General features: G+C 40.9%; 19 protein-coding genes across 19 annotated transcripts; 9 read left to right on the top strand and 10 right to left on the bottom strand.

Moving 5' to 3' along the window:
• Positions 1-899: 899 nt before the first annotated feature.
• LOC121467019 (histone H4) lies at positions 900-1,315 on the top strand. The gene has a single exon (XM_041707822.1). The coding sequence runs from the start codon at positions 956-958 to the stop codon at positions 1,265-1,267; it is 312 nt and encodes a 103-aa protein (XP_041563756.1). The 5' UTR covers positions 900-955; the 3' UTR covers positions 1,268-1,315.
• Positions 1,316-1,882: 567 nt separating this feature from the next.
• Positions 1,883-2,342, bottom strand: LOC121467013 (histone H2A). The gene has a single exon (XM_041707816.1). The coding sequence runs from the start codon at positions 2,318-2,320 to the stop codon at positions 1,946-1,948; it is 375 nt and encodes a 124-aa protein (XP_041563750.1). The 5' UTR covers positions 2,321-2,342; the 3' UTR covers positions 1,883-1,945.
• Positions 2,343-2,538: 196 nt separating this feature from the next.
• LOC121467015 (histone H2B) lies at positions 2,539-2,960 on the top strand. Its single transcript, XM_041707818.1, has one exon. The coding sequence runs from the start codon at positions 2,541-2,543 to the stop codon at positions 2,910-2,912; it is 372 nt and encodes a 123-aa protein (XP_041563752.1). The 5' UTR covers positions 2,539-2,540; the 3' UTR covers positions 2,913-2,960.
• A 392-nt stretch (positions 2,961-3,352) lies between these two features.
• On the bottom strand, positions 3,353-4,210 carry LOC121467010 (histone H1-like). Its single transcript, XM_041707813.1, has one exon. The coding sequence runs from the start codon at positions 4,189-4,191 to the stop codon at positions 3,442-3,444; it is 750 nt and encodes a 249-aa protein (XP_041563747.1). The 5' UTR covers positions 4,192-4,210; the 3' UTR covers positions 3,353-3,441.
• A 1,553-nt stretch (positions 4,211-5,763) lies between these two features.
• On the bottom strand, positions 5,764-6,268 carry LOC121467020 (histone H3). The gene has a single exon (XM_041707823.1). It carries the CDS (start codon positions 6,238-6,240, stop codon positions 5,830-5,832), a length of 411 nt encoding a protein of 136 aa, XP_041563757.1. The 5' UTR covers positions 6,241-6,268; the 3' UTR covers positions 5,764-5,829.
• Positions 6,269-6,458: 190 nt separating this feature from the next.
• On the top strand, positions 6,459-6,874 carry LOC121467031 (histone H4). The gene has a single exon (XM_041707834.1). The coding sequence runs from the start codon at positions 6,515-6,517 to the stop codon at positions 6,824-6,826; it is 312 nt and encodes a 103-aa protein (XP_041563768.1). The 5' UTR covers positions 6,459-6,514; the 3' UTR covers positions 6,827-6,874.
• Positions 6,875-7,441: 567 nt separating this feature from the next.
• On the bottom strand, positions 7,442-24,291 carry LOC121467035 (histone H2A). The gene is made up of 2 exons (XM_041707838.1): positions 24,272-24,291; positions 7,442-7,894 (listed from the first exon to the last, which is right to left on the bottom strand). The coding sequence occupies exon 2, from the start codon at positions 7,877-7,879 to the stop codon at positions 7,505-7,507; it is 375 nt and encodes a 124-aa protein (XP_041563772.1). The 5' UTR covers positions 7,880-7,894; positions 24,272-24,291; the 3' UTR covers positions 7,442-7,504.
• Positions 8,035-8,509, top strand: LOC121467042 (histone H2B). Its single transcript, XM_041707845.1, has one exon. It carries the CDS (start codon positions 8,090-8,092, stop codon positions 8,459-8,461), a length of 372 nt encoding a protein of 123 aa, XP_041563779.1. The 5' UTR covers positions 8,035-8,089; the 3' UTR covers positions 8,462-8,509.
• Positions 8,886-9,745, bottom strand: LOC121467033 (histone H1-like). The gene has a single exon (XM_041707836.1). It carries the CDS (start codon positions 9,724-9,726, stop codon positions 8,977-8,979), a length of 750 nt encoding a protein of 249 aa, XP_041563770.1. The 5' UTR covers positions 9,727-9,745; the 3' UTR covers positions 8,886-8,976.
• On the top strand, positions 11,994-12,409 carry LOC121467043 (histone H4). The gene has a single exon (XM_041707846.1). It carries the CDS (start codon positions 12,050-12,052, stop codon positions 12,359-12,361), a length of 312 nt encoding a protein of 103 aa, XP_041563780.1. The 5' UTR covers positions 11,994-12,049; the 3' UTR covers positions 12,362-12,409.
• On the bottom strand, positions 12,977-13,444 carry LOC121467036 (histone H2A). The gene has a single exon (XM_041707839.1). It carries the CDS (start codon positions 13,412-13,414, stop codon positions 13,040-13,042), a length of 375 nt encoding a protein of 124 aa, XP_041563773.1. The 5' UTR covers positions 13,415-13,444; the 3' UTR covers positions 12,977-13,039.
• On the top strand, positions 13,487-14,054 carry LOC121467041 (histone H2B). Its single transcript, XM_041707844.1, has one exon. The coding sequence runs from the start codon at positions 13,635-13,637 to the stop codon at positions 14,004-14,006; it is 372 nt and encodes a 123-aa protein (XP_041563778.1). The 5' UTR covers positions 13,487-13,634; the 3' UTR covers positions 14,007-14,054.
• LOC121467034 (histone H1-like) lies at positions 14,431-15,285 on the bottom strand. The gene has a single exon (XM_041707837.1). The coding sequence runs from the start codon at positions 15,269-15,271 to the stop codon at positions 14,522-14,524; it is 750 nt and encodes a 249-aa protein (XP_041563771.1). The 5' UTR covers positions 15,272-15,285; the 3' UTR covers positions 14,431-14,521.
• On the top strand, positions 17,491-17,899 carry LOC121467044 (histone H4). The gene has a single exon (XM_041707847.1). It carries the CDS (start codon positions 17,547-17,549, stop codon positions 17,856-17,858), a length of 312 nt encoding a protein of 103 aa, XP_041563781.1. The 5' UTR covers positions 17,491-17,546; the 3' UTR covers positions 17,859-17,899.
• On the bottom strand, positions 18,365-18,831 carry LOC121467037 (histone H2A). Its single transcript, XM_041707840.1, has one exon. The coding sequence runs from the start codon at positions 18,800-18,802 to the stop codon at positions 18,428-18,430; it is 375 nt and encodes a 124-aa protein (XP_041563774.1). The 5' UTR covers positions 18,803-18,831; the 3' UTR covers positions 18,365-18,427.
• Positions 18,971-19,442, top strand: LOC121467040 (histone H2B). The gene has a single exon (XM_041707843.1). It carries the CDS (start codon positions 19,023-19,025, stop codon positions 19,392-19,394), a length of 372 nt encoding a protein of 123 aa, XP_041563777.1. The 5' UTR covers positions 18,971-19,022; the 3' UTR covers positions 19,395-19,442.
• LOC121467009 (histone H1-like) lies at positions 19,834-20,792 on the bottom strand. Its single transcript, XM_041707812.1, has 2 exons — positions 20,730-20,792; positions 19,834-20,603 (listed from the first exon to the last, which is right to left on the bottom strand). The coding sequence occupies exons 1-2, from the start codon at positions 20,790-20,792 to the stop codon at positions 19,923-19,925; spliced, it is 744 nt and encodes a 247-aa protein (XP_041563746.1). The 3' UTR covers positions 19,834-19,922.
• LOC121467045 (histone H4) lies at positions 22,965-23,352 on the top strand. The gene has a single exon (XM_041707848.1). It carries the CDS (start codon positions 23,000-23,002, stop codon positions 23,309-23,311), a length of 312 nt encoding a protein of 103 aa, XP_041563782.1. The 5' UTR covers positions 22,965-22,999; the 3' UTR covers positions 23,312-23,352.
• On the bottom strand, positions 23,819-24,394 carry LOC121467038 (histone H2A). The gene has a single exon (XM_041707841.1). It carries the CDS (start codon positions 24,254-24,256, stop codon positions 23,882-23,884), a length of 375 nt encoding a protein of 124 aa, XP_041563775.1. The 5' UTR covers positions 24,257-24,394; the 3' UTR covers positions 23,819-23,881.
• Positions 24,395-24,405: the final 11 nt, after the last annotated feature.

Below are 24,405 nucleotides of genomic sequence, written 5' to 3'. Positions count from 1 at the left end.
TTAAAAGTTTTTAATTTTTTAATGACGTTTGAATGTTTATTATAGTTCGTGCTTTGCACATACAATCGTAACGCCATTTGAAACTACCACACCTTCACAACGAATCATTAACTGAAATAAAAAACGAACATAATACATATTTATGAATTAAAAATAAAAAAGCTTGTAAAATAAAAATAAATATCTCATTGAATGTATTTTGTGGTCCTGAAAAGGACCGATTTGTATAAAATATGGTAGCGCAATGGTGGCCAGTTGATGCAGTCTCAACTTAAGCACGCTCGCCGCGAATGCGACGGGCCAACTGGATGTCCTTGGGCATGATCGTCACACGCTTGGCATGAATGGCACACAAGTTGGTATCTTCAAAGAGGCCGACCAGATAGGCTTCGCTGGCTTCCTGAAGAGCCATCACCGCCGAGCTCTGGAATCTCAAGTCAGTCTTAAAATCCTGAGCGATTTCACGCACTAGACGCTGGAAAGGCAGTTTGCGGATCAGCAGTTCGGTACTCTTCTGGTAGCGACGGATCTCACGCAGGGCCACAGTGCCGGGGCGATAGCGATGTGGCTTCTTCACGCCTCCGGTGGCTGGGGCGCTCTTGCGAGCGGCCTTAGTAGCCAGTTGTTTGCGTGGCGCTTTGCCACCAGTCGATTTGCGAGCGGTTTGCTTGGTACGAGCCATTATTGATTTGGATGTTCACTACTGTTCACTTCACGTCTAAAAACACAATAAACGTTCGGCGCGATCGCTACCTACTTATATAGCAAAAGTGGAGGGTTGGAAAGAGAGAGGAGCAGACGCCATTTCATTTGGCGAGCCAAGAGCGAGGCGAACATATCGTTCGCACTCGCTCGGGTTTCTTGGGTTTTTGGTATAAATAGGGGCACGCCGAAAAATTGAAATTAGTTCGTCAGTGACTTTCGTGCAGTGTGTTTATATAGAAAAGAGTGAATAATGACTGGTCGCGGTAAAGGAGGCAAAGGCTTGGGAAAAGGTGGCGCCAAACGTCATCGCAAAGTGCTGCGTGATAACATCCAGGGTATCACGAAGCCAGCTATCCGCCGTTTGGCTCGTCGTGGCGGTGTGAAGCGCATTTCTGGACTCATTTACGAGGAAACACGTGGTGTTCTGAAGGTGTTCCTGGAGAACGTAATCCGCGATGCCGTCACCTACACCGAACACGCCAAGAGGAAGACTGTCACAGCCATGGATGTTGTGTACGCCCTGAAGAGACAAGGCCGCACCCTGTACGGTTTCGGCGGTTAAAAAAACAGTACAGCTTGTACTTCATTCAACAATCGGTCCTTTTCAGGACCACCATTAAGTTTTCGAGAGGAGACAAATTTTCAAAACATTTTAGAATTTCTGCTTTTGTTAGCTGAGAATTCAAAAGTAGGTAAATATTCTTCGCGGCCGTTCGGCAGTTGCTGATTCAGGTAGAGAAATGTGCGGCAAAGCAACCACTCGCTTTGTTCAAGATAAAGCTAGCTCCTAAATGTATTTTGTGCAGACTGTACTGCTTCAGATGCAGGCTAACCGGATTGCTAATCCGTCAGATAACGTTCTGTCATAAATTCGTATTAGTCCCAAGCATCTTAGAATTTTGAAGTGAAAAGAAACTCGGTAATATCGCAGTAAATTATTATGTTCGCTGCAAACAATTTTTTTTAACCGAAATATGAACGTTCTTTCAAAATACCCATTTTATTAAAAATACTTTTGCCTTAGTCCTCGCTCTATTTGAAAATCGTTACAAATCTTTGGTAAAAACGTGGTAGTCCTGAAAAGGACGGTTGGGTTTGCTTTTATGTAAAAGTATGTAATTGACTCTAAGCTCTATTTGAAAATCTTTACAATTCTTTGGTAAAAACGTGGTCGTCCTGAAAAGGACGGTTGGGTTTGTTTTTATGTACAAGTATGTAGTTGGCTCTGCTTTTGGAACGTTTAAGCCTTCTTCTCGGTCTTCTTGGGCAACAGAACAGCCTGGATGTTGGGCAAAACTCCACCTTGGGCAATGGTGACGCCGGAGAGTAGCTTGTTCAACTCCTCGTCGTTGCGAATGGCCAGCTGCAGATGACGCGGGATTATCCTAGTCTTCTTGTTGTCACGAGCAGCATTGCCAGCCAACTCGAGTACTTCAGCGGCCAGATATTCCATCACGGCAGCCAGGTAAACTGGAGCGCCGGCACCAACACGCTCGGCATAGTTGCCCTTGCGGAGCAGACGGTGAATACGGCCTACTGGAAACTGAAGACCGGCACGATTGGAGCGGGACTTTGCCTTTCCCTTCACTTTGCCACCTTTTCCACGACCAGACATTTTGATTTATTTCACTTAGTTCACTTAACACACAGAGAACGAATGCTAGTAAACATATGGAAGCCACATATTTATACTTTTTCGTCTGCTTGTGCGTTCAGTTAGGGGTAGTTTCCTTAGGCCTGAAAAGATTGCTCGAAAAAAAGTATAAACATGAACGCGTTTTCGCTCCGTTATGATCACTGAATTGTGTTTGTGAAATCATAAGTGAATATAAATAATGCCGCCGAAAACCAGTGGAAAGGCAGCCAAGAAGGCTGGCAAGGCTCAGAAGAACATCACCAAGACCGACAAGAAGAAGAAGCGCAAGAGGAAGGAGAGCTATGCCATCTACATTTACAAGGTCCTGAAACAGGTCCACCCTGACACCGGCATTTCGTCGAAGGCGATGAGCATCATGAACAGCTTTGTGAATGATATCTTCGAGCGTATTGCTGCCGAGGCTTCTCGTCTGGCTCACTACAACAAGCGCTCAACAATCACCAGTAGGGAAATCCAAACTGCTGTCCGTCTGCTCCTGCCCGGAGAGTTGGCCAAGCACGCTGTCAGTGAGGGAACCAAGGCTGTCACCAAGTACACCAGCTCCAAGTAAATATCTCTTGCTGCGTATGCGGAGAAAGAACCAAAACGGCCCTTTTCAGGGCCACAAAATATATTACCAAAAGAAACTACATTTTCAATATACCATTTGTCCTAAATATGTAACGATAAAATTAGTCTTTGTTTTTATATTTTAAAAATTAGGGATATATACCTAAGCTACGCTATATAATTTATAATTATTATTATATTATTCTTATGCATGGAAAAGGGCATGCCAAGAAGAAATCGCCTCAACCTAGATTGCACTGCGTTGCTAACTTTTGGTCAGCAATATTAAATTAAATTTAAAGATGTTACCAGCAGCACAATTTGTCAATTAAAAAAATATTAAATTTGTATAAATTAATTGATTTATAAGCTTAATGACTATAATTTGAATGTTTTTGAATTGAAAGTTTTTTTCTCTTGTTAACGAATGTTGTAGCCCTGAAAAGGGCTTGTTTAAACAAATTTCAGATTTGAAAATCTAAAATTGCGATTTTGAGCGCGGACTGGTACAGATACTGTACTTTTCCAGTTTACTTCTTAGCAGCCGTAGTCTTTGCTTTCGGCTTCTTAGCGGTAGCAGGAGCAGCTGCTTTCTTTATCACCTTTTTGGGCTTAGCTGACGCCGCTGGTTTGGCCTTGGGTGCTTTGGCCACCTTCGGTTTCGCTGCGGTAGTTTTGGCCTTTGTTGCTGCTGGTTTTGCCTTCACGGTTCCAGTTTTCTTGGCATCCTTGGCTTTTGCCTTCTCGGTTTTCTTTTTCTCGGCGGTCTTTTTGGTGGCCACAGCCTTCTTAGCTTTGGGCTTCTTGTCAGCAGCTCCGGCAGCTTTCTTGGCGGTGACACCGGTCTTCTTAACGGCTACCTTCTTGCTTTTGACCTTTTTATCAACAGACGCAACTTTTGGCTTGGGATCCTTCTTGGCCGAGGCTGACAGTTTAAATGAACCAGACGCACCCTTTCCCTTTGTTTGGATCAGCTTTCCATTGACCACGGCCGATTTCAAGTACTTCTTGATGAATGGAGCCAGTTTTTGGGCATCGCATTTGTATGTGGCAGTGATATATTTCTTAATTGCCAGAAGCGAAGAGCCGCCACGTTCCTTCAAGTTCTTGATTGAAGCGTCCACCATTTGCTGAGTTGGCGGGTGCGATGGTGGTGCAGTCGGCTTCTTTGCCTTTGTGGCAGCAGATCCAGTTGCCTTTTTGGCAGCCACCTTTTTCTCAACTGGCGCTGGTGGGGCAGCCACTGGGGACGCGGACGTTGCAACTGCAGAATCAGACATCTTTGTTCACTCGAAAACACTTTTTTGTTTAGAAAATGGCGCGCGCGCTTGCCGCCGACCTCCTTCATTCGGATGAGAATCGAGGAGGAGAGCACTTTAACTATGGGTCTGACACCAGTCATTTGCTGTGCAAATGTTTACTTGAAGTGCAAACTTATTTTCCTGTATTTAGAGTTTAAAAACTTTATTAAAAACAAAGTATTTATTTTTTCACATTCTTAAATAATCCATAAAGTTCTTAGCATTTTTAAAATTTTAATATTTGGTTTTGGCAACCTTTAATAGCTGAATGAACTTGACCATTGACATTTGTAACATGAGCAATTTTTTTTAAAACCTATTTTAAAATAAGAAATCTAACAATTACTTGTACAATTGTCAATTAAAAATGAAATTTAAACTTTTTTCTTTAAGAAACACTGAAAATATACTTACTTTTCATTAAAAAAGTTATTTTATTACTTGTTTTAAGTTGAGCCTAGGCTACTTAAAAAGTTGGCTTTCAAGGGAGAAGCAGCCATAGTTTTCGGAATGAAAAAAATATAAATATTTTTAAATTTCATAGTTATTTGTGATTTTCTTAAGCAAATTATTTGTTTGCTTTAGTCGATTACATTTTTCAGATGTTTTTATTTGTAGTTTGTCCAAAAGAGGCTTATTTGTGCCTCATATATGAATCAAGTTAAAGTCACATTGAAGATTATGTCAAAAAAAATTTAAATTTTATTATATTGTTATTCTTTTTTATTTTATTTATTAAATTACGTATTCGTTAACGTTGCGAAGCTATATTCAGCAAGTGTTTAACATTTTTTCGATTTTTTTGATGACGTTTAAAAGTGCAATAAAGTTCGTGCTTGTCCCATATAACCTTGCCCCTTGTATAATCCCACCAATTACCAAACGAAATAAAAAACACAAAATCTATCTTTTTTAATACATTTGATGTTTTATTAAATAAATATAGGATTCAAAATCGTTGCTAAGTTATTTTTAGAGTGATTTAAACAGTTTTTTGATTTTTCTATAACATTTGAGTGGTTTGTGCCTGTTCCACACAACTTTGCTCCCTATAAAAATCACACTATATTCAAGCCGAAATAAAAATATAAACTTGGTTTCGTTCAACAAATTGTTGTCTTTGTTTAATAAATAAATAATTTATAAACGTTGCAAAGTTATTTTCCGAATGTGTTTTTCAGTTTTTCAATTTTTTAACGACGTTTGAATGTTTAATATAGTTCGTGTTTGTCCCATACAACCGTACCCCTTGTAAAAATCCCACCAAGTACAGACCGAAATAAAAATGTGATCTGTTTTAATATATTTATTGACTCATTAAATAAACAAAGAATTTTAGAGTGATTTTAAAAGTTTTTAATTTTTTAATGACGTTTGAATGTTTATTATAGTTCGTGCTTTGCACATACAATCGTAACGCCATTTGAAACTACCACACCTTCACAACGAATCATTAACTGAAATAAAAAACGAACATAATACATATTTATGAATTAAAAATAAAAAAGCTTGTAAAATAAAAATAAATATCTCATTGAATGTATTTTGTGGTCCTGAAAAGGACCGATTTGTATAAAATATGGTAGCGCAATGGTGGCCAGTTGATGCAGTCTCAACTTAAGCACGCTCGCCGCGAATGCGACGGGCCAACTGGATGTCCTTGGGCATGATCGTCACACGCTTGGCATGAATGGCACACAAGTTGGTATCTTCAAAGAGGCCGACCAGATAGGCTTCGCTGGCTTCCTGAAGAGCCATCACCGCCGAGCTCTGGAATCTCAAGTCAGTCTTAAAATCCTGAGCGATTTCACGCACTAGACGCTGGAAAGGCAGTTTGCGGATCAGCAGTTCGGTACTCTTCTGGTAGCGACGGATCTCACGCAGGGCCACAGTGCCGGGGCGATAGCGATGTGGCTTCTTCACGCCTCCGGTGGCTGGGGCGCTCTTGCGAGCGGCCTTAGTAGCCAGTTGTTTGCGTGGCGCTTTGCCACCAGTCGATTTGCGAGCGGTTTGCTTGGTACGAGCCATTATTGATTTGGATGTTCACTACTGTTCACTTCACGTCTAAAAAACACAATAAACGTTCGGCGCGATCGCTACCTACTTATATAGCAAAAGTGGAGGGTTGGAAAGAGAGAGGAGCAGACGCCATTTCATTTGGCGAGCCAAGAGCGAGGCGAACATATCGTTCGCACTCGCTCGGGTTTCTTGGGTTTTTGGTATAAATAGGGGCACGCCGAAAAATTGAAATTAGTTCGTCAGTGACTTTCGTGCAGTGTGTTTATATAGAAAAGAGTGAATAATGACTGGTCGCGGTAAAGGAGGCAAAGGCTTGGGAAAAGGTGGCGCCAAACGTCATCGCAAAGTGCTGCGTGATAACATCCAGGGTATCACGAAGCCAGCTATCCGCCGTTTGGCTCGTCGTGGCGGTGTGAAGCGCATTTCTGGACTCATTTACGAGGAAACACGTGGTGTTCTGAAGGTGTTCCTGGAGAACGTAATCCGCGATGCCGTCACCTACACCGAACACGCCAAGAGGAAGACTGTCACAGCCATGGATGTTGTGTACGCCCTGAAGAGACAAGGCCGCACCCTGTACGGTTTCGGCGGTTAAAAAAACAGTACAGCTTGTACTTCATTCAACAATCGGTCCTTTTCAGGACCACCATTAAGTTTTCGAGAGGAGACAAATTTTCAAAACATTTTAGAATTTCTGCTTTTGTTAGCTGAGAATTCAAAAGTAGGTAAATATTCTTCGCGGCCGTTCGGCAGTTGCTGATTCAGGTAGAGAAATGTGCGGCAAAGCAACCACTCGCTTTGTTCAAGATAAAGCTAGCTCCTAAATGTATTTTGTGCAGACTGTACTGCTTCAGATGCAGGCTAACCGGATTGCTAATCCGTCAGATAACGTTCTGTCATAAATTCGTATTAGTCCCAAGCATCTTAGAATTTTGAAGTGAAAAGAAACTCGGTAATATCGCAGTAAATTATTATGTTCGCTGCAAACAATTTTTTTTAACCGAAATATGAACGTTCTTTCAAAATACCCATTTTATTAAAAATACTTTTGCCTTAGTCCTCGCTCTATTTGAAAATCGTTACAAATCTTTGGTAAAAACGTGGTAGTCCTGAAAAGGACGGTTGGGTTTGCTTTTATGTAAAAGTATGTAATTGACTCTAAGCTCTATTTGAAAATCTTTACAATTCTTTGGTAAAAACGTGGTCGTCCTGAAAAGGACGGTTGGGTTTGTTTTTATGTACAAGTATGTAGTTGGCTCTGCTTTTGGAACGTTTAAGCCTTCTTCTCGGTCTTCTTGGGCAACAGAACAGCCTGGATGTTGGGCAAAACTCCACCTTGGGCAATGGTGACGCCGGAGAGTAGCTTGTTCAACTCCTCGTCGTTGCGAATGGCCAGCTGCAGATGACGCGGGATTATCCTAGTCTTCTTGTTGTCACGAGCAGCATTGCCAGCCAACTCGAGTACTTCAGCGGCCAGATATTCCATCACGGCAGCCAGGTAAACTGGAGCGCCGGCACCAACACGCTCGGCATAGTTGCCCTTGCGGAGCAGACGGTGAATACGGCCTACTGGAAACTGAAGACCGGCACGATTGGAGCGGGACTTTGCCTTTCCCTTCACTTTGCCACCTTTTCCACGACCAGACATTTTGATTTATTTCACTTAACACACAGAGAACGAATGCTAGTAAACATATGGAAGCCACATATTTATACTTTTTCGTCTGCTTGTGCGTTCAGTTAGGGGTAGTTTCCTTAGGCCTGAAAAGATTGCTCGAAAAAAGTATAAACATGAACGCGTTTTCGCTCCGTTATGATCAGTGAATTGTGTTTGTGAAATCATAAGTGAATATAAATAATGCCGCCGAAAACCAGTGGAAAGGCAGCCAAGAAGGCTGGCAAGGCTCAGAAGAACATCACCAAGAACGACAAGAAGAAGAAGCGCAAGAGGAAGGAGAGCTATGCCATCTACATTTACAAGGTCCTGAAACAGGTCCACCCTGACACCGGCATTTCGTCGAAGGCGATGAGCATCATGAACAGCTTTGTGAATGATATCTTCGAGCGTATTGCTGCCGAGGCTTCTCGTCTGGCTCACTACAACAAGCGCTCAACAATCACCAGTCGGGAAATCCAAACTGCTGTCCGTCTGCTCCTGCCCGGAGAGTTGGCCAAGCACGCTGTCAGTGAGGGAACCAAGGCTGTCACCAAGTACACCAGCTCCAAGTAAATATCTCTTGCTGCGTATGCGGAGAAAGAACCAAAACGGCCCTTTTCAGGGCCACAATATATATTACCAAAAGAAACTACATTTTCAATATACCAATTGTCCTAAATATGTAACGATAAAATTAGTCTTTGTTTTTATATTTTAAAAATTAGGGATATATACCTAAGCTACGCTATATAATTTATAATTATTATTATGGAAAAGGGCATGCCAAAAAGAAATCGCCTCAACCTAGATTGCACTGCGTTGCTAACTTTTGGTCAGCAATATTAAATTAAATTTAAAGATGTTACCAGCAGCACAATTTGTCAATTAAAAAAATATTAAATTTGTATAAATTAATTGATTTATAAGCTTAATAGACTATAATTTGAATGTTTTTGAATTGAACGTTTTTTTCTCTTGTTAACGAATGTTGTAGCCCTGAAAAGGGCTTGTTTAAACAAATTTCAGATTTGAAAATCTAAAATTGCGATTTAGAGCGCGGACTGGTACAGATACTGTACTTTTCCAGTTTACTTCTTAGCAGCCGTAGTCTTTGCTTTCGGCTTCTTAGCGGTAGCAGGAGCAGCTGCTTTCTTTATCACCTTTTTGGGCTTAGCTGACGCCGCTGGTTTTGCCTTGGGTGCTTTGGCCACCTTCGGTTTCGCTGCGGTAGTTTTGGCCTTTGTTGCTGCTGGTTTTGCCTTCACGGTTCCAGTTTTCTTGGCATCCTTGGCTTTTGCCTTCTCGGTTTTCTTTTTCTCGGCGGTCTTTTTGGTGGCCACAGCCTTCTTAGCTTTGGGCTTCTTGTCAGCAGCTCCAGCAGCTTTCTTGGCGGTGACACCGGTCTTCTTAACGGCTACCTTCTTGCTTTTGACCTTTTTATCAACAGACGCAACTTTTGGCTTGGGATCCTTCTTGGCCGAGGCTGACAGTTTAAATGAACCAGACGCACCCTTTCCCTTTGTTTGGATCAGCTTTCCATTGACCACGGCCGATTTCAAGTACTTCTTGATGAATGGAGCCAGTTTTTGGGCATCGCATTTGTATGTGGCAGTGATATATTTCTTAATTGCCAGAAGCGAAGAGCCGCCACGTTCCTTCAAGTTCTTGATTGAAGCGTCCACCATTTGCTGAGTTGGCGGGTGCGATGGTGGTGCAGTCGGCTTCTTTGCCTTTGTGGCAGCAGATCCAGTTGCCTTTTTGGCAGCCACCTTTTTCTCAACTGGCGCTGGTGGGGCAGCCACTGGGGACGCGGACGTTGCAACTACAGAATCAGACATCTTTGTTCACTCGAAAACACTTTTTTGTTTAGAAATTGGCGCACGCGCTTGCCGCCGACCTCCTTCATTCGGATGAGAATCGAGGAGGAGAGCACTTTAACTATGGGTCTGACACCAGTCATTTGCTGTGCAAATGTTTACTTGAAGTGCAAACTTATTTTCCTGTATTTAGAGTTTAAAAACTTTATTAAAAACAAAGTATTTATTTTTTCACATTCTTAAATAATCCATAAAGTTCTTAGCATTTTTAAAATTTTAATATTTGGTTTTGGCAACCTTTAATAGCTGAATGAACTTGACCATTGACATTTGTAACATGAGCAATTTTTTTTAAAACCTATTTTAAAATAAGAAATCTAACAATTACTTGTACAATTGTTAATTAAAAATGAAATTTAAACTTTTTTTTTTAAGAAACACTGAAAATATATTTACTTTTCATTAAAAAAGTTATTTTATTACTTGTTTTAAGTTGAGCCTAGGCTACTTAAAAAGTTGGCTTTCAAGGGAGAAGCAGCCACAGTTTTCGGAATGAAAAAAATATAAATATTTTTAAATTTCATAGTTATTTGTGATTTTCTTAAGCAAATTATTTGTTTCCTTTAGTCGATTACATTTTGCAGATGTTTTTATTTGTAGTTTGTCCAAAAGAGGCTTATTTGTGCCTCATATATGAATCAAGTTAAAGTCACATTGAAGATTATGTCAAAAAAAAATTGAAATTTTATTATATTGTTATTCTTTTTTATTTTATTTATTAAATTACGTATTCGTTAACGTTGCGAAGCTATATTCAGCAAGTGTTTAACATTTTTTCGATTTTTTTGATGACGTTTAAAAGTGCAATAAAGTTCGTGCTTGTCCCATACAACCTTGCCCCTTGTATAATCCCACCAATTACCAACCGAAATAAAAAACACAAAATCTATCTTTTTTAATACATTTGATGTTTTATTAAATAAATATAGGATTCAAAAAGGTTGCTAAGTTATTTTTAGAGTGATTTAAACAGTTTTTTGATTTTTCTATAACATTTGAGTGGTTTGTGCCTGTTCCACACAACTTTGCTCCCTATAAAAATCACACTATATTCAAGCCGAAATAAAAATATAAACTTGGTTTCGTTCAACAAATTGTTGTCTTTGTTTAATAAATAAATAATTTATAAACGTTGCAAAGTTATTTTCCGAATGTGTTTTTCAGTTTTTCAATTTTTTAACGACGTTTGAATGTTTAATATAGTTCGTGTTTGTCCCATACAACCGTACCCCTTGTAAAAATCCCACCAAGTACAGACCGAAATAAAAATGTGATCTGTTTTAATATATTTATTGACTCATTAAATAAACAAAGAATTTTAGAGTGATTTTAAAAGTTTTTAATTTTTTAATGACGTTTGAATGTTTATTATAGTTCGTGCTTTGCACATACAATCGTAACGCCATTTGAAACTACCACACCTTCACAACGAATCATTAACTGAAATAAAAAACGAACATAATACATATTTATGAATTAAAAATAAAAAAGCTTGTAAAATAAAAATAAATATCTCATTGAATGTATTTTGTGGTCCTGAAAAGGACCGATTTGTATAAAATATGGTAGCGCAATGGTGGCCAGTTGATGCAGTCTCAACTTAAGCACGCTCGCCGCGAATGCGACGGGCCAACTGGATGTCCTTGGGCATGATCGTCACACGCTTGGCATGAATGGCACACAAGTTGGTATCTTCAAAGAGGCCGACCAGATAGGCTTCGCTGGCTTCCTGAAGAGCCATCACCGCCGAGCTCTGGAATCTCAAGTCAGTCTTAAAATCCTGAGCGATTTCACGCACTAGACGCTGGAAAGGCAGTTTGCGGATCAGCAGTTCGGTACTCTTCTGGTAGCGACGGATCTCACGCAGGGCCACAGTGCCGGGGCGATAGCGATGTGGCTTCTTCACGCCTCCGGTGGCTGGGGCGCTCTTGCGAGCGGCCTTAGTAGCCAGTTGTTTGCGTGGCGCTTTGCCACCAGTCGATTTGCGAGCGGTTTGCTTGGTACGAGCCATTATTGATTTGGATGTTCACTACTGTTCACTTCACGTCTAAAAACACAATAAACGTTCGGCGCGATCGCTACCTACTTATATAGCAAAAGTGGAGGGTTGGAAAGAGAGAGGAGCAGACGCCATTTCATTTGGCGAGCCAAGAGCGAGGCGAACATATCGTTCGCACTCGCTCGGGTTTCTTGGGTTTTTGGTATAAATAGGGGCACGCCGAAAAATTGAAATTAGTTCGTCAGTGACTTTCGTGCAGTGTGTTTATATAGAAAAGAGTGAATAATGACTGGTCGCGGTAAAGGAGGCAAAGGCTTGGGAAAAGGTGGCGCCAAACGTCATCGCAAAGTGCTGCGTGATAACATCCAGGGTATCACGAAGCCAGCTATCCGCCGTTTGGCTCGTCGTGGCGGTGTGAAGCGCATTTCTGGACTCATTTACGAGGAAACACGTGGTGTTCTGAAGGTGTTCCTGGAGAACGTAATCCGCGATGCCGTCACCTACACCGAACACGCCAAGAGGAAGACTGTCACAGCCATGGATGTTGTGTACGCCCTGAAGAGACAAGGCCGCACCCTGTACGGTTTCGGCGGTTAAAAAAACAGTACAGCTTGTACTTCATTCAACAATCGGTCCTTTTCAGGACCACCATTAAGTTTTCGAGAGGAGACAAATTTTCAAAACATTTTAGAATTTCTGCTTTTGTTAGCTGAGAATTCAAAAGTAGGTAAATATTCTTCGCGGCCGTTCGGCAGTTGCTGATTCAGGTAGAGAAATGTGCGGCAAAGCAACCACTCGCTTTGTTCAAGATAAAGCTAGCTCCTAAATGTATTTTGTGCAGACTGTACTGCTTCAGATGCAGGCTAACCGGATTGCTAATCCGTCAGATAACGTTCTGTCATAAATTCGTATTAGTCCCAAGCATCTTAGAATTTTGAAGTGAAAAGAAACTCGGTAATATCGCAGTAAATTATTATGTTCGCTGCAAACAATTTTTTTTAACCGAAATATGAACGTTCTTTCAAAATACCCATTTTATTAAAAATACTTTTGCCTTAGTCCTCGCTCTATTTGAAAATCGTTACAAATCTTTGGTAAAAACGTGGTAGTCCTGAAAAGGACGGTTGGGTTTGCTTTTATGTAAAAGTATGTAATTGACTCTACGTTCTATTTGAAAATCTTTACAATTCTTTGGTAAAAACGTGGTCGTCCTGAAAAGGACGGTTGGGTTTGTTTTTATGTACAAGTATGTAGTTGGCTCTGCTTTTGGAACGTTTAAGCCTTCTTCTCGGTCTTCTTGGGCAACAGAACAGCCTGGATGTTGGGCAAAACTCCACCTTGGGCAATGGTGACGCCGGAGAGTAGCTTGTTCAACTCCTCGTCGTTGCGAATGGCCAGCTGCAGATGACGCGGGATTATCCTAGTCTTCTTGTTGTCACGAGCAGCATTGCCAGCCAACTCGAGTACTTCAGCGGCCAGATATTCCATCACGGCAGCCAGGTAAACTGGAGCGCCGGCACCAACACGCTCGGCATAGTTGCCCTTGCGGAGCAGACGGTGAATACGGCCTACTGGAAACTGAAGACCGGCACGATTGGAGCGGGACTTTGCCTTTCCCTTCACTTTGCCACCTTTTCCACGACCAGACATTTTGATCTATTTCACTTAGTTCACTTAACACACAGAAAACGAATGCTAGCAAACATATGGAAGCCACATATTTATACTTTTTCGTCTGCTTGTGCGTTCAGTTAGGGGTAGTTTCCTTAGGCCTGAAAAGATTGCTCGAAAAAAAGTATAAACATGAACGCGTTTTCGCTCCGTTATGATCAGTGAATTGTGTTTGTGAAATCATAAGTGAATATAAATAATGCCGCCGAAAACCAGTGGAAAGGCAGCCAAGAAGGCTGGCAAGGCTCAGAAGAACATCACCAAGAACGACAAGAAGAAGAAGCGCAAGAGGAAGGAGAGCTATGCCATCTACATTTACAAGGTCCTGAAACAGGTCCACCCTGACACCGGCATTTCGTCGAAGGCGATGAGCATCATGAACAGCTTTGTGAATGATATCTTCGAGCGTATTGCTGCCGAGGCTTCTCGTCTGGCTCACTACAACAAGCGCTCAACAATCACCAGTCGGGAAATCCAAACTGCTGTCCGTCTGCTCCTGCCCGGAGAGTTGGCCAAGCACGCTGTCAGTGAGGGAACCAAGGCTGTCACCAAGTACACCAGCTCCAAGTAAATATCTCTTGCTGCGTATGCGGAGAAAGAACCAAAACGGCCCTTTTCAGGGCCACAATATATATTACCAAAAGAAACTACATTTTCAATATACCAATTGTCCTAAATATGTAACGATAAAATTAGTCTTTGTTTTTATATTTTAAAAATTAGGGATATATACCTAAGCTACGCTATATAATTTATAATTATTATTATGGAAAAGGGCATGCCAAAAAGAAATCGCCTCAACCTAGATTGCACTGCGTTGCTAACTTTTGGTCAGCAATATTAAATTAAATTTAAAGATGTTACCAGCAGCACAATTTGTCAATTAAAAAAATATTAAATTTGTATAAATTAATTGATTTATAAGCTTAATAGACTATAATTTGAATGTTTTTGAATTGAACGTTTTTTTCTCTTGTTAACGAATGTTGTAGCCCTGAAAAGGGCTTGTTTAAACAAATTTCAGATTTGAAAATCTAAAATTGCGATTTAGAGCGCGGACTGGTACAGATACTGTACTTTTCCAGTTTACTTCTTAGCAGCCGTAGTCTTTGCTTTCGGCTTCTTAGCGGTAGCAGGAGCAGCTGCTTTCTTTATCACCTTTTTGGGCTTAGCTGACGCCGCTGGTTTTGCCTTGGGTGCTTTGGCCACCTTCGGTTTCGCTGCGGTAGTTTTGGCCTTTGTTGCTGCTGGTTTTGCCTTCACGGTTCCAGTTTTCTTGGCATCCTTGGCTTTTGCCTTCTCGGTTTTCTTTTTCTCGGCGGTCTTTTTGGTGGCCACAGCCTTCTTAGCTTTGGGCTTCTTGTCAGCAGCTCCAGCAGCTTTCTTGGCGGTGACACCGGTCTTCTTAACGGCTACCTTCTTGCTTTTGACCTTTTTATCAACAGACGCAACTTTTGGCTTGGGATCCTTCTTGGCCGAGGCTGACAGTTTAAATGAACCAGACGCACCCTTTCCCTTTGTTTGGATCAGCTTTCCATTGACCACGGCCGATTTCAAGTACTTCTTGATGAATGGAGCCAGTTTTTGGGCATCGCATTTGTATGTGGCAGTGATATATTTCTTAATTGCCAGAAGCGAAGAGCCGCCACGTTCCTTCAAGTTCTTGATTGAAGCGTCCACCATTTGCTGAGTTGGCGGGTGCGATGGTGGTGCAGTCGGCTTCTTTGCCTTTGTGGCAGCAGATCCAGTTGCCTTTTTGGCAGCCACCTTTTTCTCAACTGGCGCTGGTGGGGCAGCCACTGGGGACGCGGACGTTGCAACTACAGAATCAGACATCTTTGTTCACTCGAAAACACCTTTTGTTTAGAAATTGGCGCACGCGCTTGCCGCCGACCTCCTTCATTCGGATGAGAATCGAGGAGGAGAGCACTTTAACTATGGGTCTGACACCAGTCATTTGCTGTGCAAATGTTTACTTGAAGTGCAAACTTATTTTCCTGTATTTAGAGTTTAAAAACTTTATTAAAAACAAAGTATTTATTTTTTCACATTCTTAAATAATCCATAAAGTTCTTAGCATTTTTAAAATTTTAATATTTGGTTTTGGCAACCTTTAATAGCTGAATGAACTTGACCATTGACATTTGTAACATGAGCAATTTTTTTTAAACCTATTTTAAAATAAGAAATCTAACAATTACTTGTACAATTGTCAATTAAAAATGAAATTTAAACTTTTTTCTTTAAGAAACACTGAAAATATACTTACTTTTCATTAAAAAAGTTATTTTATTACTTGTTTTAAGTTGAGCCTAGGCTACATAAAAAGTTGGCTTTCAAGGGAGAAGCAGCCATAGTTTTCGTAATGAAAAAAATATAAATATTTTTAAATTTCATAGTTATTTGTGATTTTCTTAAGCAAATTATTTGTTTCCTTTAGTCGATTACATTTTGCAGATGTTTTTATTTGTAGTTTGTCCAAAAGAGGCTTATTTGTGCCTCATATATGAATCAAGTTAAAGTCACATTGAAGATTATGTCAAAAAAAATTGAAATTTTATTATATTGTTATTCTTTTTTATTTTATTTATTAAATTACGTATTCGTTAACGTTGCGAAGCTATATTCAGCAAGTGTTTAACATTTTTTCGATTTTTTTGATGACGTTTAAAAGTGCAATAAAGTTCGTGCTTGTCCCATACAACCTTGCCCCTTGTATAATCCCACCAATTACCAACCGAAATAAAAAAACACAAAATCTATCTTTTTTAATACATTTGATGTTTTATTAAATAAATATAGGATTCAAAAAGGTTGCTAAGTTATTTTTAGAGTGATTTAAACAGTTTTTTGATTTTTCTATAACATTTGAGTGGTTTGTGCCTGTTCCACACAACTTTGCTCCCTATAAAAATCACACTATATTCAAGCCGAAATAAAAATATAAACTTGGTTTATAAATAATTTATAAACGTTGCAAAGTTATTTTCCGAATGTGTTTTTCAGTTTTTCAATTTTTTAACGACGTTTGAATGTTTAATATAGTTCGTGTTTGTCCCATACAACCGTACCCCTTGTAAAAATCCCACCAAGTACAGACCGAAATAAAAATGTGATCTGTTTTAATATATTTATTGACTCATTAAATAAACAAAGAATTTTAGAGTGATTTTAAAAGTTTTTAATTTTTTAATGACGTTTGAATGTTTATTATAGTTCGTGCTTTGCACATACAATCGTAACGCCATTTGAAACTACCACACCTTCACAACGAATCATTAACTGATATAAAAAACGAACATAATACATATTTATGAATTAAAAATAAAAAAGCTTGTAAAATAAAAATAAATATCTCATTGAATGTATTTTGTGGTCCTGAAAAGGACCGATTTGTATAAAATATGGTAGCGCAATGGTGGCCAGTTGATGCAGTCTCAACTTAAGCACGCTCGCCGCGAATGCGACGGGCCAACTGGATGTCCTTGGGCATGATCGTCACACGCTTGGCATGAATGGCACACAAGTTGGTATCTTCAAAGAGGCCGACCAGATAGGCTTCGCTGGCTTCCTGAAGAGCCATCACCGCCGAGCTCTGGAATCTCAAGTCAGTCTTAAAATCCTGAGCGATTTCACGCACTAGACGCTGGAAAGGCAGTTTGCGGATCAGCAGTTCGGTACTCTTCTGGTAGCGACGGATCTCACGCAGGGCCACAGTGCCGGGGCGATAGCGATGTGGCTTCTTCACGCCTCCGGTGGCTGGGGCGCTCTTGCGAGCGGCCTTAGTAGCCAGTTGTTTGCGTGGCGCCTTGCCACCAGTCGATTTGCGAGCGGTTTGCTTGGTACGAGCCATTATTGATTTGGATGTTCACTACTGTTCACTTCACGTCTAAAAACACAATAAACGTTCGGCGCGATCGCTACCTACTTATATAGCAAAAGTGGAGGGTTGGAAAGAGAGAGGAGCAGACGCCATTTCATTTGGCGAGCCATATCGTTCGCACTCGCTCGGGTTTCTTGGGTTTTTGGTATAAATAGGGGCACGCCGAAAAATTGAAATTAGTTCGTCAGTGACTTTCGTGCAGTGTGTTTATATAGAAAAGAGTGAATAATGACTGGTCGCGGTAAAGGAGGCAAAGGCTTGGGAAAAGGTGGCGCCAAACGTCATCGCAAAGTGCTGCGTGATAACATCCAGGGTATCACGAAGCCAGCTATCCGCCGTTTGGCTCGTCGTGGCGGTGTGAAGCGCATTTCTGGACTCATTTACGAGGAAACACGTGGTGTTCTGAAGGTGTTCCTGGAGAACGTAATCCGCGATGCCGTCACCTACACCGAACACGCCAAGAGGAAGACTGTCACAGCCATGGATGTTGTGTACGCCCTGAAGAGACAAGGCCGCACCCTGTACGGTTTCGGCGGTTAAAAAAGCAGTACAGCTTGTACTTCATTCAACAATCGGTCCTTTTCAGGACCACCATTAAGTTTTCGAGAGGAGACAAATTTTCAAAACATTTTAGAATTTCTGCTTTTGTTAGCTGAGAATTCCAAAGTAGGTAAATATTCTTCGCGGCCGTTCGGCAGTTACTAATTCAGGTAGAGAAATGTGCGGCAAAGCAACCACTCGCTTTGTTCAAGATAAAGCTAGCTCCTAAATGTATTTTGTGCAGACTGTACTGCTTCAGATGCAGGCTAACCGGATTGCTAATCCGTCAGATAGCGTTCTGTCATAAATTCGTATTAGTCCCAAGCATCTTAGAATTTTGAAGTGAAAAGAAACTCGGTAATATCGCAGTAAATTATTATGTTCGCTGCAAACAATTTTTTTACCCGAAATATGAACGTTCTTTCAAAATACCCATTTTATTAAAAATACTTTTGCTCGCTCTATTTGAAAATCGTTACAAATCTTTGGTAAAAACGTGGTCGTCCTGAAAAGGACGGTTGGGTTTGTTTTTATGTGCAAGTATGTAGTTGGCTCTGCTTTTGGAACGTTTAAGCCTTCTTCTCGGTCTTCTTGGGCAACAGAACAGCCTGGATGTTGGGCAAAACTCCACCTTGGGCAATGGTGACGCCGGAGAGCAGCTTGTTCAACTCCTCGTCGTTGCGAATGGCCAGCTGCAGATGACGCGGGATTATCCTAGTCTTCTTGTTGTCACGAGCAGCATTGCCAGCCAACTCGAGTACTTCAGCGGCCAGATATTCCATCACGGCAGCCAGGTAAACTGGAGCGCCGGCACCAACACGCTCGGCATAGTTGCCCTTGCGGAGCAGACGGTGAATACGGCCTACTGGAAACTGAAGACCGGCACGATTGGAGCGGGACTTTGCCTTTCCCTTCACTTTGCCACCTTTTCCACGACCAGACATTTTGATTTATTTCACTTAGTTCACTTAACACACAGAAAACGAATGCTAGTGAACATATGGAAGCCACATATTTATACTTTTTCGTCTGCTTGTGCGTTCAGTTAGGGGTAGTTTCCTTAGGCCTGAAAAGATTGTTCGAAAAAAAGTATAAACATGAACGCATTTTCGCTCCGTTATGATCAGTGAATTGTGTTTGTGAAATCATAAGTGAATATAAATAATGCCGCCGAAAACCAGTGGAAAGGCAGCCAAGAAGGCTGGCAAGGCTCAGAAGAACATCACCAAGACCGACAAGAAGAAGAAGCGCAAGAGGAAGGAGAGCTATGCCATCTACATTTACAAGGTCCTGAAACAGGTCCACCCTGACACCGGCATTTCGTCGAAGGCGATGAGCATCATGAACAGCTTTGTGAATGATATCTTCGAGCGTATTGCTGCCGAGGCTTCTCGTCTGGCTCACTACAACAAGCGCTCAACAATCACCAGTCGGGAAATCCAAACTGCTGTCCGTCTGCTCCTGCCCGGAGAGTTGGCCAAGCACGCTGTCAGTGAGGGAACCAAGGCTGTCACCAAGTACACCAGCTCCAAGTAAATATCTCTTGCTGCGTATGCGGAGAAAGAACCAAAACGGCCCTTTTCAGGGCCACAAAATATATTACCAAAAGAAACTACATTTTCAATATACCATTTGTCCTAAATATGTAACGATAAAATTAGTCTTTGTTTTTATATTTTAAAAATTAGGGATATATACCTAAGCTACGCTATATAATTTATAATTATTATTATATTATTCTTATGCATGGAAAAGGGCATGCCAAGAAGAAATCGCCTCAACCTAGATTGCACTGCGTTGCTAACTTTTGGTCAGCAATATTAAATTAAATTTAAAGATGTTACCAGCAGCACAATTTGTCAATTAAAAAATATTAAATTTGTATAAATTAATTGATTTATAAGCTTAATGACTATAATTTGAATGTTTTTGAATTGAAAGTTTTTTTCTCTTGTTAACGAATGTTGTAGCCCTGAAAAGGGCTTGTTTAAACAAATTTCAGATTTGAAAATCTAAAATTGCGATTTTGAGCGCGGACTGGTACAGATACTGTACTTTTCCAGTTTACTTCTTAGCAGCCGTAGTCTTTGCTTTCGGCTTCTTAGCGGTAGCAGGAGCAGCTGCTTTCTTTATCACCTTTTTGGGCTTAGCTGACGCCGCTGGTTTGGCCTTGGGTGCTTTGGCCACCTTCGGTTTCGCTGCGGTAGTTTTGGCCTTTGTTGCTGCTGGTTTTGCCTTCACGGTTCCAGTTTTCTTGGCATCCTTGGCTTTTGCCTTCTCGGTTTTCTTTTTCTCGGCGGTCTTTTTGGTGGCCACAGCCTTCTTAGCTTTGGGCTTCTTGTCAGCAGCTCCGGCAGCTTTCTTGGCGGTGACACCGGTCTTCTTAACGGCTACCTTCTTGCTTTTGACCTTTTTATCAACAGACGCAACTTTTGGCTTGGGATCCTTCTTGGCCGAGGCTGACAGTTTAAATGAACCAGACGCACCCTTTCCCTTTGTTTGGATCAGCTTTCCATTGACCACGGCCGATTTCAAGTACTTCTTGATGAATGGAGCCAGTTTTTGGGCATCGCATTTGTATGTGGCAGTGATATATTTCTTAATTGCCAGAAGCGAAGAGCCGCCACGTTCCTTCAAGTTCTTGATTGAAGCGTCCACCATTTGCTGAGTTGGCGGGTGCGATGGTGGTGCAGTCGGCTTCTTTGCCTTTGTGGCAGCAGATCCAGTTGCCTTTTTGGCAGCCACCTTTTCTCAACTGGCGCTGGTGGGGCAGCCACTGGGGACGCGGACGTTGCAACTGCAGAATCAGACATCTTTGTTCACTCGAAAACACTTTTTGTTTAGAAAATGGCGCGCGCGCTTGCCGCCGACCTCCTTCATTCGGATGAGAATCGAGGAGGAGAGCACTTTAACTATGGGTCTGACACCAGTCATTTGCTGTGCAAATGTTAACTTGAAGTGCAAACTTATTTTCCTGTATTTAGAGTTTAAAAACTTTATTAAAAACAAAGTATTTATTTTTTCACATTCTTAAATAATCCATAAAGTTCTTAGCATTTTTTAAATTTTAATATTTGGTTTTGGCAACCTTTTATAGCTGAATGAACTTGACCATTGACATTTGTAACATGAGCAATTTTTTTTAAAACCTATTTTAAAATAAGAAATCTAACAATTACTTGTACAATTGTCAATTAAAAATGAAATTTAAACTTTTTTCTTTAAAAAACACTGAAAATATACTTACTTTTCATTAAAAAGTTATTTTATTACTTGTTTTAAGTTGAGCCTAGGCTACATAAAAAGTTGGCTTTCAAGGGAGAAGCAGCCATAGTTTTCGGAATGAAAAAAATATAAATATTTTTAAATTTCATAGTTATTTGGGATTTTCTTAAGCAAATTATTTGTTTGCTTTAGTCGATTACATTTTTCAGATGTTTTTATTTGTAGTTTGTCCAAAAGAGGCTTATTTGTGCCTCATATATGAATCAAGTTAAAGTCACATTGAAGATTATGTCAAAAAAAAAATTGAAATTTTATTATATTGTTATTCTTTTTTATTTTATTTATTAAATTACGTATTCGTTAACGTTGCGAAGCTATATTCTGCAAGTGTTTAACATTTTTTCGATTTTTTTGATGACGTTTAAAAGTGCAATAAAGTTCGTGCTTGTCCCATATAACCTTGCCCCTTGTATAATCCCACCAATTACCAACCGAAATAAAAAACACAAAATCTATCTTTTTTAATACATTTGATGTTTTATTAAATAAATATAGGATTCAAAAACGTTGCTAAGTTATTTTTAGAGTGATTTAAACAGTTTTTTGATTTTTCTATAACATTTGAGTGGTTTGTGCCTGTTCCACACAACTTTGCTCCCTATAAAAATCACACTATATTCAAGCCGAAATAAAAATATAAACTTGGTTTCGTTCAAGGCTCAGAAGAACAAATTGTTGTCTTTGTTTAATAAATAAATAATTTATAAACGTTGCAAAGTTATTTTCCGAATGTGTTTTTCAGTTTCTCAATTTTTTAACGACGTTTGAATGTTTAATATAGTTCGTGTTTGTCCCATACAACCGTACCCCTTGTAAAAATCCCACCAAGTACAGACCGAAATAAAAATGTGATCTGTTTTAATATATTTATTGACTCATTAAATAAACAAAGAATTTTAGAGTGATTTTAAAAGTTTTTTAATGACGTTTGAATGCTTATTATAGTTCGTGCTTTGCACATACAATCGTAACGCCATTTGAAACTACCACACCTTCACAACGAATCATTAACTGAAATAAAAAACGAACATAATACATATTTATGAATTAAAAATAAAAAAAGCTTGTAAAATAAAAATAAATATCTCATTGAATGTATTTTGTGGTCCTGAAAAGGACCGATTTGTATAAAATATGGTAGCGCAATGGTGGCCAGTTGATGCAGTCTCAACTTAAGCACGCTCGCCGCGAATGCGACGGGCCAACTGGATGTCCTTGGGCATGATCGTCACACGCTTGGCATGAATGGCACACAAGTTGGTATCTTCAAAGAGGCCGACCAGATAGGCTTCGCTGGCTTCCTGAAGAGCCATCACCGCCGAGCTCTGGAATCTCAAGTCAGTCTTAAAATCCTGAGCGATTTCACGCACTAGACGCTGGAAAGGCAGTTTGCGGATCAGCAGTTCGGTACTCTTCTGGTAGCGACGGATCTCACGCAGGGCCACAGTGCCGGGGCGATAGCGATGTGGCTTCTTCACGCCTCCGGTGGCTGGGGCGCTCTTGCGAGCGGCCTTAGTAGCCAGTTGTTTGCGTGGCGCTTTGCCACCAGTCGATTTGCGAGCGGTTTGCTTGGTACGAGCCATTATTGATTTGGATGTTCACTGCTGTTCACTTCACGTCTAAAAACACAATAAACGTTCGGCGCGATCGCTACCTACTTATATAGCAAAAGTGGAGGGTTGGAAAGAGAGAGAAGCAGACGCCATTTCATTTGGCGAGCCAAGAGCGAGGCGAACATATCGTTCGCACTCTCTCGGATTTCTTGGGTTTTTGGTATAAATAGGGGCACGCCGAAAAAATGGAATTAGTTCGTCAGTGACTTTCGTGCAGTGTGTTTATGTAGAAAAGAGTGAATAATGACTGGTCGCGGTAAAGGAGGCAAAGGCTTGGGAAAAGGTGGCGCCAAACGTCATCGCAAAGTGCTGCGTGATAACATCCAGGGTATCACGAAGCCAGCTATCCGCCGTTTGGCTCGTCGTGGCGGTGTGAAGCGCATTTCTGGACTCATTTACGAGGAAACACGTGGTGTTCTGAAGGTGTTCCTGGAGAACGTAATCCGCGATGCCGTCACCTACACCGAACACGCCAAGAGGAAGACTGTCACAGCCATGGATGTTGTGTACGCCCTGAAGAGACAAGGCCGCACCCTGTACGGTTTCGGCGGTTAAAAAAGCAGTACAGCTTGTACTTCATTCAACAATCGGTCCTTTTCAGGACCACCATTAAGTTTTCGAGAGGAGACAAATTTTCAAAACATTTTAGAATTTCTGCTTTTGTTAGCTGAGAATTCCAAAGTAGGTAAATATTCTTCGCGGCCGTTCGGCAGTTGCTAATTCAGGTAGAGAAATGTGCGGCAAAGCAACCACTCGCTTTGTTCAAGATAAAGCTAGCTCCTAAATGTATTTTGTGCAGACTGTACTGCTTCAGATGCAGGCTAACCGGATTGCTAATCCGTCAGATAGCGTTCTGTCATAAATTCGTATTAGTCCCAAGCATCTTAGAATTTTGAAGTGAAAAGAAACTCGGTAATATCGCAGTAAATTATTATGTTCGCTGCAAACAATTTTTTTTACCCGAAATATGAACGTTCTTTCAAAATACCCATTTTATTAAAAATACTTTTGCTCGCTCTATTTGAAAATCGTTACAAATCTTTGGTAAAAACGTGGTCGTCCTGAAAAGGACGGTTGGGTTTGTTTTTATGTGCAAGTATGTAGTTGGCTCTGCTTTTGGAACGTTTAAGCCTTCTTCTCGGTCTTCTTGGGCAACAGAACAGCCTGGATGTTGGGCAAAACTCCACCTTGGGCAATGGTGACGCCGGAGAGCAGCTTGTTCAACTCCTCGTCGTTGCGAATGGCCAGCTGCAGATGACGCGGGATTATCCTAGTCTTCTTGTTGTCACGAGCAGCATTGCCAGCCAACTCGAGTACTTCAGCGGCCAGATATTCCATCACGGCAGCCAGGTAAACTGGAGCGCCGGCACCAACACGCTCGGCATAGTTGCCCTTGCGGAGCAGACGGTGAATACGGCCTACTGGAAACTGAAGACCGGCACGATTGGAGCGGGACTTTGCCTTTCCCTTCACTTTGCCACCTTTTCCACGACCAGACATTTTGATTTGTTTCACTTAGTTCACTTAACACACAGAGAACGAATGCTAGTAAACATATGGAAGCCACATATTTATACTTTTTCGTCTGCTTGTGCGTTCAGTTAGGGGTAGTTTCCTTAGGCCTGAAAAGATTGCTCGAAAAAAGTATA

Source organism: Drosophila elegans, unplaced genomic scaffold (assembly GCF_018152505.1).
Source record: "Drosophila elegans isolate 14027-0461.03 unplaced genomic scaffold, ASM1815250v1 contig_207, whole genome shotgun sequence".
NCBI classification, from domain to species: Eukaryota; Metazoa; Arthropoda; class Insecta; order Diptera; family Drosophilidae; genus Drosophila; species Drosophila elegans.
Note: the sequence above shows the minus strand (reverse complement) of the source record. Positions and strands in the feature narration are given on the sequence as shown.

What these genes read in the sequence shown, in the direction of transcription:
- LOC121467009 (XM_041707812.1), bottom strand. Translation starts at nt 20,792, where the DNA reads ATGACTGGTGTCAGACCCATAGTTAAAGTGCTCTCCTCCTCGATTCTC. An exon ending in TTCTCATCCGAATGAAGGAG is followed by an intron (nt 20,604 to 20,729) that starts GTCGGCGGCAAG and finishes AGTTGAGAAAAG; the next exon opens with GTGGCTGCCAAAAAGGCAAC.
- LOC121467042 (XM_041707845.1), top strand. Translation starts at nt 8,090, where the DNA reads ATGCCGCCGAAAACCAGTGGAAAGGCAGCCAAGAAGGCTGGCAAGGCT.
- LOC121467036 (XM_041707839.1), bottom strand. Translation starts at nt 13,414, where the DNA reads ATGTCTGGTCGTGGAAAAGGTGGCAAAGTGAAGGGAAAGGCAAAGTCC.
- LOC121467045 (XM_041707848.1), top strand. Translation starts at nt 23,000, where the DNA reads ATGACTGGTCGCGGTAAAGGAGGCAAAGGCTTGGGAAAAGGTGGCGCC.
- LOC121467041 (XM_041707844.1), top strand. Translation starts at nt 13,635, where the DNA reads ATGCCGCCGAAAACCAGTGGAAAGGCAGCCAAGAAGGCTGGCAAGGCT.
- LOC121467010 (XM_041707813.1), bottom strand. Translation starts at nt 4,191, where the DNA reads ATGTCTGATTCTGCAGTTGCAACGTCCGCGTCCCCAGTGGCTGCCCCA.
- LOC121467031 (XM_041707834.1), top strand. Translation starts at nt 6,515, where the DNA reads ATGACTGGTCGCGGTAAAGGAGGCAAAGGCTTGGGAAAAGGTGGCGCC.
- LOC121467019 (XM_041707822.1), top strand. Translation starts at nt 956, where the DNA reads ATGACTGGTCGCGGTAAAGGAGGCAAAGGCTTGGGAAAAGGTGGCGCC.
- LOC121467020 (XM_041707823.1), bottom strand. Translation starts at nt 6,240, where the DNA reads ATGGCTCGTACCAAGCAAACCGCTCGCAAATCGACTGGTGGCAAAGCG.
- LOC121467038 (XM_041707841.1), bottom strand. Translation starts at nt 24,256, where the DNA reads ATGTCTGGTCGTGGAAAAGGTGGCAAAGTGAAGGGAAAGGCAAAGTCC.
- LOC121467013 (XM_041707816.1), bottom strand. Translation starts at nt 2,320, where the DNA reads ATGTCTGGTCGTGGAAAAGGTGGCAAAGTGAAGGGAAAGGCAAAGTCC.
- LOC121467037 (XM_041707840.1), bottom strand. Translation starts at nt 18,802, where the DNA reads ATGTCTGGTCGTGGAAAAGGTGGCAAAGTGAAGGGAAAGGCAAAGTCC.
- LOC121467033 (XM_041707836.1), bottom strand. Translation starts at nt 9,726, where the DNA reads ATGTCTGATTCTGTAGTTGCAACGTCCGCGTCCCCAGTGGCTGCCCCA.
- LOC121467040 (XM_041707843.1), top strand. Translation starts at nt 19,023, where the DNA reads ATGCCGCCGAAAACCAGTGGAAAGGCAGCCAAGAAGGCTGGCAAGGCT.
- LOC121467035 (XM_041707838.1), bottom strand. Translation starts at nt 7,879, where the DNA reads ATGTCTGGTCGTGGAAAAGGTGGCAAAGTGAAGGGAAAGGCAAAGTCC.
- LOC121467044 (XM_041707847.1), top strand. Translation starts at nt 17,547, where the DNA reads ATGACTGGTCGCGGTAAAGGAGGCAAAGGCTTGGGAAAAGGTGGCGCC.
- LOC121467043 (XM_041707846.1), top strand. Translation starts at nt 12,050, where the DNA reads ATGACTGGTCGCGGTAAAGGAGGCAAAGGCTTGGGAAAAGGTGGCGCC.
- LOC121467034 (XM_041707837.1), bottom strand. Translation starts at nt 15,271, where the DNA reads ATGTCTGATTCTGTAGTTGCAACGTCCGCGTCCCCAGTGGCTGCCCCA.
- LOC121467015 (XM_041707818.1), top strand. Translation starts at nt 2,541, where the DNA reads ATGCCGCCGAAAACCAGTGGAAAGGCAGCCAAGAAGGCTGGCAAGGCT.